This window comes from Lactuca virosa, chromosome 6 (genome assembly GCF_052849685.1).
Source record: "Lactuca virosa cultivar CGN04683 chromosome 6, Lactuca_virosa_CGN04683_v6, whole genome shotgun sequence".
Taxonomy (NCBI): Eukaryota; Viridiplantae; Streptophyta; class Magnoliopsida; order Asterales; family Asteraceae; genus Lactuca; species Lactuca virosa.
Window position 1 is genome coordinate 269,423,764 of NC_136431.1, and position 10,387 is coordinate 269,434,150.

The 10,387-nt window shown below is 34.6% G+C and overlaps 2 protein-coding genes across 2 annotated transcripts; both read right to left on the bottom strand.

The window, feature by feature from the left end:
• Positions 1 to 510: 510 nt before the first annotated feature.
• Positions 511 to 1,065, bottom strand: LOC145122529 (uncharacterized). Its single transcript, XM_079058118.1, has one exon. It carries the CDS (start codon positions 1,063 to 1,065, stop codon positions 511 to 513), a length of 555 nt encoding a protein of 184 aa, XP_078914244.1.
• A 4,141-nt stretch (positions 1,066 to 5,206) lies between these two features.
• LOC145122530 (uncharacterized) lies at positions 5,207 to 5,989 on the bottom strand. The gene has a single exon (XM_079058119.1). The coding sequence runs from the start codon at positions 5,987 to 5,989 to the stop codon at positions 5,207 to 5,209; it is 783 nt and encodes a 260-aa protein (XP_078914245.1).
• Positions 5,990 to 10,387: the final 4,398 nt, after the last annotated feature.

Consider the following 10,387-nt stretch of genomic DNA (forward strand, 5'->3'; position numbering starts at 1 on the left):
GTAGAGCTCTCATTGTTGTCATTCATTTTGCTCAACAAAGAGCATAATTAGTGATATTGATCATTTGTTAGCTCTTGCATAGAACGGTTGCTCTGAGATTGATTGGAGAAGTTGACCTCTTTAGCTTGACTTTCACCATTGAATTGAGAATTCGATACAGTTGCTGCAATATTCTTTCCTTTGGTGAACTTAAAATCCTTTGGAAATCCAACCAGCCTGTAGCACTTGTTTGCAGTATGGCCTGACTTCTTGCAGAACGAACAAGTTAGATTCTTCTTATTTTCATAATTTCCTCTTAAATTGCTTCCATTGCCATTGTTGTTGGATTTTCACATTCATTAATGCAGAATCAGATGTGAAATGAGAAGGAGAGTAAACTTCTCTTTGTTTTTCATCTTGAATCAGGAGGGAATATGCTTTAGCAATTGAAGGTAAAGGATTCATCATGAGGATATTACCTCGTATTGTGCTGTAATCACCATTTAGTCCCATGAGGAATTTTAGGAGTTTCTAATTCTGTTGAAATGCTTGCATTTCATGAGCATCAGCACAAGTGCAGTTAGGAATGGTTGAGAGAGCATTCAATTCATCCCAACATTTCTTTAATTTGGTGAAATAGGTGGCAAGATCGTTCGATCCTTGAGTCAGATCTGAAATTTCCTTCTGAAGTTGATACAATTTTGCACCGTTTGATTGACCATAACGATCTTCCAAATCTTTCCAGATTTCTTCAGCAGAAGATGAATAAAGAACAGATTCAGATATGTCACTGGATAGAGTATTTAGAATCCATGACATTACCATATCATTGCATCGTTGCCATACATCAAAATTAGCATGATCGGAAGAAGGTTTAACAATTTTGCCATTAACAAAACCAAGTTTGTTCTTCGCTGAAAGTGCAATGGTGATGGCCTTCTTCCATGAACCAAAATTCGATCCATCTAACTGCTTAGTGACAAGAATCATTCCAGGATGATCAGAGGGATGAAGATACAGCGGATCAGAAAAATTGATTTGAGTTTGAGAAGAACTTGAATTGATTTGAGGTGTTTGACTTGGCATTTTGACAAATCGAAAGAAACAGAGATTCAAAAAGAAGAGATGAATGATTGAAATTGAAGAACAGTGATGAATAATCACAGCTCTGATACCATGTTGATCATTGAACAAATGAAGAAAGAGAGAAATGGGAAAGATTCAGAATTGTATTGAGTGTAATTCGTTAAGTTACAAATGAACAATTTACAGAGAATATATATACTAACAGACTAGACTAATAACTTCTTCTAACAGACTATCACGTGCACTGCACATGTATTCTAACTGACAAAACTAACTTGTATCACACGTGCTCATATTAACAAAATGATAACACATACTCTATCCAATTTGATCATCTATTACTCTCAATTATACTCAATGCATAAATTTTATTTTTAGGGCATTAAATAGTATTTATTATATTGAATTGTTTTCTATTTGTTAACAATCGTCAACTTTTTTAGCAAATTGGAGTGATCTGTGTGCAATTATAAGTAACATAACTTCTATTGCTTTCAAAAACATAGAACAACATACAATAGGTCCTACTACAGCAGGGTTTGCGGTGGTTTGACCAATGAACTTTGACCTATTTTTACCAATTGTTACACAGTGGTAGAAGTACCGGTGGCGGTAGTAGTGATGGTAGTGGTGTCGGCGGTTGCGGTGACACAGGTGGTAGTGGCAACGTTGGCAGACATGGTGGTGGAAGTGGCGGAGATGGTGGCAGCAGTGGTGGAGGTAGTGGTAGCGGTGGCGGAGGTGGTGGCAGGGGTAGCGGTGACGGTGGTAGTGGTGGTGACTGTGGCAGACGTGGTGGTGGGGACGGTGGCGGAGGTGGTGGCGGGTGGTGACAGTGGCGATGGCGGTGTCGGAGGTCATAGACGGAGCCCTAAAATAAATGTCCAAGCTCCGTCACTGTCGGAGGTGGTAGTAGTGGTAGAGGTGGTGGAAATAACATTTGGTAGGTGGCGGATGAGAGGGGGTGGTGTATGCATATACGAATATACTTGAATTTATATTCACATATGAATATTTCATCTCCTCGTCGCATCGGTACGACGAATGATTTTTGCAGCAAGATATAAATGAATGGTTAAGATTGATTCCTTTATATAAGTAGGATCGGGTGAGAAATAAAAAAAGATAAGGACCGCGGCGACAAATCTTTACCATTTATTTGTACAATTGAAAGGTTTAGTTTAATTGTAAAAAAATGATTAAACCTTAAAGGTATGAGCGCCAATTGTTTAAAAGTTCAGAAATAATGGGTATGTAAAACAAATTCAGAGGGACAGAGGAGTAATTTCATCCAAAGGCTATGCTCCACCAAGAACGTGCCTCATGCTCCTACGACTCTCTATCCGCTAAATGTCACGTTTTGATTGCCTGTAGTTTTTTCTTTTTTCCACCCTTTTTATTTTTTTTTGTTCATAACTCCATTTTTCTTTGTAATATAAAACTAAAAAAACAAAAGTTTTTAAAATTAAATTCTTTACAAAATGAGCAAAATTATTAACAAAAATTTTTGAAAAAATTATATTTTTTTTATTTTTATAAAAACCCAAAAAAAAATATTTCAAAAATTATAAAAATTTACGGAATACTTTTGCTCATTATACTAGTGACTTTATAAACTCTTTTTATAAAAAATAAGTATTTGAACTGTGTACCTTTTAATTTTAAGAAATGTTTATTTTTGTAGAATATAACGGAATTTTTGTATCCATTCAGAAAAACAAATTATATAGTTCTTAGTAATACTCTTCTAGCGAGTTTATTAATGAAAATTTTCAAAAAACTATATTGTTAAGTAGACAAACGTTTTGTTTCAATAATTCTAAATTTTTAGAAAAAATAAAACGTGAAAGTTTCTTTTTCCAAATTAAAAATCATTTTAAAGGTTTATTATATGTCATATATTATGAATTTTTTTTTAATAAAAACATTTAAAAACAAGGTTGTTTACATACCAAACTTTAATTTAGAATATTATAAGTTTTTTTTAAAAAAAATATTTAACATAATATGATCCAGAATTGGATAATTCAAAATATTTATGATTAAAAAAAAGTTATGATTCAAAATATTTATGATCATAATTTGCTATGATCTAAAAATATGTTGATTCAAATACTTTATGATCCTTAACTATATCTTCAATGATTCCAAATTAAATTATTTAAAATATATAATGACCCAAAATGTGCTTTATGAAAAAAAAAAAACTTTATTTAATTGAATATTTTATTGATTCAAAACCATGTGATGCAAAAAGGATATAATCCAAAATACTATGATTACAAATTATTTGATTTAAGATCCAAAAACGATAAGATCCAAAAACAATGTGACTTGAATATAATATGATGATTAATATTTTTATGATTAAAATCTTTTATAGATGTTAAAAATTAAAAACATGAACCAATATTTTGTCCAAAAACAAAAAAAATATCAAAAAAAAAATCAAAAAAAATAAAACATTAAAAAAATATAAAAAAAACAGTAGTAACTTGAAATATGTAGTAAAAACATTAAAAAAAACAAAAAAAAAATTGTGAAAACCGAGTATATTTACATATATTTTGAAAAAAATATAAAAAAAATAAAAAAAGTGAAAAAAATGGAACTTAGAAAAATAACTCATTTAAATGACGTTTCATTAAAGTTCGTCACATGTTATTAAATCTACAATTCCGTATTACGGTTTACGAACGCAGCCGCATGAGAACGCATCACGTCTAAATATTGAGTTTGACGTCTGCATCCTTGACGAAATGGGTGGTGGAGAATTAACATTACAGTTCTCACCAGGATTCACAGCCTATATATATATATATATATATATATATATATATATATATATATATATATATATATATATATATATATATATATATATATATATATAAGCTTAGGCAGTTAAACTCATCATACTAGATCGTTTTATATCATATATTCATTGTAAGCTTCGAATGTTCTTAAAATCAAACTCCTAACTTCATTTACATCTAAGATTTTTAGAAATTGCATTATTATCTTCATCTTACATAATTTTTATTTGCAACTATTATATATATAATCTGGTAGTTGTTCGGCAGAAATGTGTGATTTAAGAGGAAAATAATAGTGAAACTTCAAAAATTTTAGAAGTCAATCAAGCTAGAGGTTGAAATTTAAGAACATTGTAGTACATATATAATACAAAACGACGTAGGATGATGGGTATATATATATATATATATATATATATATATATATATATATATTGCCAAAACATGTCGTTAGTCTTTAGTTAATTACATTCCCTTTGTTTGGTTTATAACTGTCATTAAATCTAAATCTTTGATATACTACTATTTCATATATATATATATATATATATATATATATATATATATATATATATATATATATATATATAATCGCTTTATTTATTTAACAAAATGGATCCCCATAGGAATTTTATGAAATAGTAGTATATCAAAGATTTAGATTTAATGACAGTTATAAACCAAACAAAGGGAATGTAATTAACTAAAGACTAACGACATGTTTTGGCCATTAATTATAATATGATTTATTTTTTAAACATTTTTAATATTTTTAATCTAGATGGTAAAAAATATATAACATTATGATTGTAATATGTTACTAAAGAAATAATAAATAATCGTGCGACGGTTAATACGTTAAATTGTCTATAACTAATAAGCGGCAAAAATTAATAAAATACATGTTAAAATCTTTTCATTCCAAATTTGGTGATGCTAAAAATCTAGATGGTAAAATATTATTTGGTCTAGTAAAATGATAATTTGAGATGTCAATCTGGCTAATGACAAGTGTGTGGGACTTAACGGTAGAAGTAACTGAAGAGTAGGTATACCAAATACGGAAAGTTACTATGATGCTTTGACGGATATATTATATTTGTGTCGTTTAGTCATATGGTGGATGTTGGGGCGATAGCGACCCTTGGGGCGATGTCGACTAAACTAAAAGTTAACTTTGATGTTTTTATTATGTTCTTTTTTTAATGGCTCAATGAAATAAAAAGGGTAGCAAATAGCTGGCAAACAAAAACAAATTAGTTCATGAGAGGATTAAGCATCCACTCATTCCAATTTTTCCTAGCTTTTTGATTCCTATTACAATATCAATTATAAGAAAAAGTAACGATAAAATCAAACATAAAGTCTTTCTTGTACTTCTTGTTGTTGCCAAAAACTAGATTGTTCCGATACGTCCATAAGACCCAAATGAGAGTAGCACAAATCGATTCCATGATCACCCTTTGGAACCGAGCGGCCGGAATACCATCAATCCATATAAAAAAATTTGTCATTTCACGAAAAGTAGGAATTGACTTATCCACCAACTTAGCAACTTTAAGCCAAAGAAGACGTGCAACGTTACACTCGAAAAACAGATGATTCCTCTCCTCTTGTTCCACTTCACAACACGGACAAAGCAAAGACTCAAGATCAACCCCTCTTCTATCCAAGTTACATCTAGTAGGAAGCCTATCCAAAAGCATTCTCCAAACCAAAATGTTAATTTTAATAGGAAGAAAGGTATTCCACTTAGTGACCAGACCACCTGAAGGGAGATTCAAGTTATCCAATCTAATTCTAGCCTCCTTTACCACAAACGTATCACTTGCACCAATTGAACATTGCCAAGAATCACGTCTATTACACAAATGGAACGACTCCAAAAGGACATTTAATTGATCTAAATGATCAACAAGCACCCCACCATTAATATTTCGAATCCACTGAAAAGTCCAAGCCGATCCATCCCAATAGTCACTAACGAACGCATCCTTATTATATGCAATAGCATACGGGCGAGGAAACCGAGCTCTAAGGATAATATCTCCGCACCAAACGTCCGACCAAAAATTAGTATTAGCGCCATTTCCCACTTGTTTACACATCGCATCAAAGGGAATAAGACCTTTGTCAATGTAAATCCCACACGAGCAGTGTCACTTTGTCATGTAATACATTATTATGTTGCAGTGTCACTTTGGAGATTAACATCGTGTTTTGTGTCGCGTGTCGAACGTAGAAAAAAAATGGTAAGGATAAAATAGTTCTCGTTTTGTATGCATTCAGTCTTTATGACTGACTACTACATGTTAAGTTTTCAGTTTGTCCACATTTATTCATTAATGTTATTTATTTATTTATTTTTTTTACAAAATAAGTATTCGTTGTTTTTGTATACATTCAGTCCTTAAGATAAGTTTTTTTTTTCTTCAGGTTTTGCTCACATGATATCCTATGTGGGACAATCATTAATAATGTTTTCTCATACGTGGCTCGTCTAGGAAGTGGATGTTAGATCTATATGTTCAAGAATCATTACCGAATGATCTACATTAGTTGAAGAGAATACATTATCCATAATGATTTTAATTGTTGAAAATAATGTTCGTGTTCATAAATCAATAGAAGTTATTGACATGAGAGTTTATCGAGGATCCAATTTGTTAATTTCTTAGTGATTAATAAATTAATAGAAGTCAGTGACGTGTCTCTTTAGTCCTTGCGACAAAACCCTAATCGTTCTAGGGTTTTAGTATTTTGCGATTCAAGGTGTGGTTGAGACAGGAAACCTCCTTTTTAACGGCTGCAAGTTTGTCTTCATAATTTGGGGTCAATTTGAAAAGAACAAAAAACATATTTGCTAAAAAATGATCAAAATCGACATACCAATGAATAAGGGAAGACGTTAAACATTTTTTTTCATGGTGTTATTTGTCTTGGAAGTGCAAATTCGAGTCGGAAGACAACAATCATAATGAATCTCATTATGTGCTCTGGAGATAGATGAAATTGAAGTCGAAGTCTTCTTCTTGTTCGAAAAAACTAAGGAATATTAGGTCATTTTCCCTGATTGTATTACACGTTTTAGTTTTTTAAAAACACACGTTATTTAATTTAATTTTTAATTACTTTCCTTAATAAATAAGATTATTATTTTATAAGAAAATTACAAATATAGCAAAATCTCTTAATTACTTTTTAAGAAATCGTAAAAAGTTAACGTTTCTTCAAAAATAACCACCGAAATCAAAGGTGTTGAAACTGGTTGGAACCCAAGCCTTTAAAATAGAGTTACCCTAAGAACTCCTAAGGAATACATGATATCTTTCATGTAAGCTACTTGAAGAAATACTTTGGAAATGTAACAATCCAAAAACCAAGATATAATTTTTCATTTTTAAATAAGAAATATAGTCATTATATTGTTCCAAAACCCATTACATAATAACAATGCCAAATCATCAGAGTAATAATATCAATAAGTGCGGAAAATGGGAGGGGAGAATGCTATGCAATCACGTCAGGCCCGTCCCCTTAGTACCGGAAGTACCTGAAAACATAAATACAAACAGAAAGCAAAATCCTAGTGAGTTTCCCCAAAGTACCACATACCAATCATAATAAGATAGTGTTATGGGTCAAACCATAGTCTTACAAGCAATTTTTGCCAATGGCCAAATCCCGGTCTTACAGACAGCTGCCAGGGGCAAGATCCTGGTCCTTCATACAAATGTCATGGGCAAAATCCTGGTCTTTCATACAGTTGTCAGGGGCTAAATCCTGGTCTTTCATACACATATCTCAAAAATAGCTAACAGCCTATATCACAAATAATGGGCCGACCTTGGTGCCTTCGACACATTGATACAGTGAGAAAACTCACCTCACAGGCAGACGAAAAGCTGAACTAACACGTTGCTCCGAAACTCACACTACCGATCACCTTTACAATCAAAAACCACTACAACTCAAACTGCCAATCAAAATACCAAAAATGCCCCTAGGTCAAACCCTAGTCAAAACCAGTTCAAAGTCAATCGGGTCGACTCAGTCAGTACGCGGGGCGTACCTCGCAGTTGACCAAAGGACGCAACGCTGACATTGTACGCTTAGCGTACCCTTCGGTACGCCCTGCGTACGAGACTGCTTTCCAACTTCTTAACCAAGTGATTAATCCCTTTAAGCACTCACGTCCAAACTTCATATCTAAGTCACATAAGATGTCCTAAGCCATAAAGTTTCCAACTTTATGTCTTAACATGGCTTTAAGTCCTTAAAACCAAAATCCTTAGCCTTTTAACCCATTAAGACCATCTAGCACTTGCATGGGGGAAAACTAGTGACCAAGAACCCAACTTTATGACTTATCAACCCTAAAAACCTCTGAAAGGACAACTAAAATGCCATGGAGTACCTCCTACTCACAAAGGCTTTGTTTTGGGACCAAAAAGGAAACAACTTGAGCAAAACTAGATCCAAGAGATTCAATCTTCAAGTTTGAAACTTTTTACCTCCACAAGGTAGACAAAGGGGACTAAATGTTGGATCCAAAGCCTTGAGTGCAACACCGCCACTTCACTGTTCTTCCTTCTACTCCAAGAGCTTCAAAATGCACCCAAATGGCCCCAACAAGCTTCACAAGCACAAACACACTTAGAGTTTTCGAGATAAGGTGATAGGTTGAAGGTAAAAAGGTGCTTGAGGTCATAAGTGAGCTTAAATAGGGTCCAAACCCTAAAATTTATGGTTTTCACTCTGACTGCGTACGCCATGCATACATGCATACGCCCAACGTTCTGATGCACTCCGAAGTACGCCTTGCGTACGAGGGTGTACGCCCCGCGTACTCCAACGGTCTTCAAAATTACAAAATTACGATCAGGGACTAAACTTGAAAAATAAACATAAGTCAAGGGTTAAAACGGATACCTGAAATTTAGGTGTTACAACTCTCCCCCACTTGAACTAGAATTTGCCCTCGAAATCTGATGTCGCGAATAAATCTGGGTAGTGTTCTCGCATTTCCGCCTTCGTCTCCCACGTCCATTTGGAACCCTTCCGATGCTGCCACTCGACCTTGACCAATGACACTTCCTTGTTGCGTAGAGCCTTCGTCATACGATCTAAAATTGCCACCAGTTTCTCCATGTAGTTTAGGCGCTCATCAACCTGAATATCATCCAACGATATCACAGATGAATCATCGGCTACACACTTGCGCAACTGAGACACATGGAAAGTGTTATGGATCCGACTGAGCTCATCAGGAAGATCCAGCCGGTATGCAACCCTGCCCACACGGGCAGTAATCCTGAAAGGAACAATAAACCAGGGGCCCATCTTGCCCCGCTTCTGAAACAGGATGACACCTTTCCAAGCTGACACCTTCAGCAGAACCACGCCTCCCACCTGAAACTCAAGGTCTGAATGAAGTTGGTCAACATAACTCTTATGTCGACTCTGCGCGACACGCAACTTGTCTCGCACTTGCAGAATCAACTCTATGGTCTTAAGCACCACCTCAGTGCTTACCATGACCCAATGACCAACCTCACCCCAACAAACCGAGGTCCTGCACCTCCTCCCACACAACATCTCAAATGGTGGTCGATCAATACTCGCATGATAACTGTTGTTATAGGAGTACTCGGCCAGTGGAAGGTAAATATCCCAACTCCCTCCAAAAATCCAACACACAAGGCCGAAGCATATCTTTGAGCGTCCGGATCGTCCGCTCGGTCTGGCCATCGGTCTGAGGGTGGTATGTTATACTAAAATGCAACTGAGTACCCAAATCCTCATGAAACTTCCTCCAAAACCTGGAGGTGAAACGGACATCCTGGTCCGAGACCACTGAAACTGGCACACCGTACCGAACCACCACCTCTCAGACATAAACATCAGCTAGCTTCTTCGTAGATATACTCTCTGCAATCGGAATGAAGTATGCACTCTTGGTCAATCAGTCCACGATGAACCAGATAGAATCAACACCACGCGTCGTCCTAGGCAATTTTGTGATGATGTCCATTAGGGATGTTATTCGGGTCGGAACCGAACCTAACCGACCCGAACCCGAATAAACTGAAAACCGAATAAGGGTAATTGTATGAACCGAAAACCGAACCAAATAAGCAATACGGGTTCGGTTCGGTTCGGGTATTATTCGGTTCGGTTCGGTTCCGATCCGAATAACCCAAATAACATGTATAAGATGATTAAGGAGCCGAATAACCCGAATAACCCAAATAACATTTAGAATGTGATTATAAATATTGTATTTTGTATGACTTTTGTTGCTTATGATTTCATAACAAATCTTTTAAAGAAACAAATTAAAAGATTGAGTAGTAGATTAACACATTCAAATTTCAATGAGTAACATACATAATAACACATTTAAAGATTGAGTAGTAGATTAAGATACAAATACTTACTTGAGTTTCTTGATTTGGAACCCAATTTTCCATGACTTGAAGGGAGTTTGATCACACTAGAAACTA

Excerpts from the sequence above, each read along its gene's own strand:
- LOC145122530 (XM_079058119.1), bottom strand. The coding sequence starts at position 5,989 with ATGTGTAAACAAGTGGGAAATGGCGCTAATACTAATTTTTGGTCGGAC.
- LOC145122529 (XM_079058118.1), bottom strand. The coding sequence starts at position 1,065 with ATGCCAAGTCAAACACCTCAAATCAATTCAAGTTCTTCTCAAACTCAA.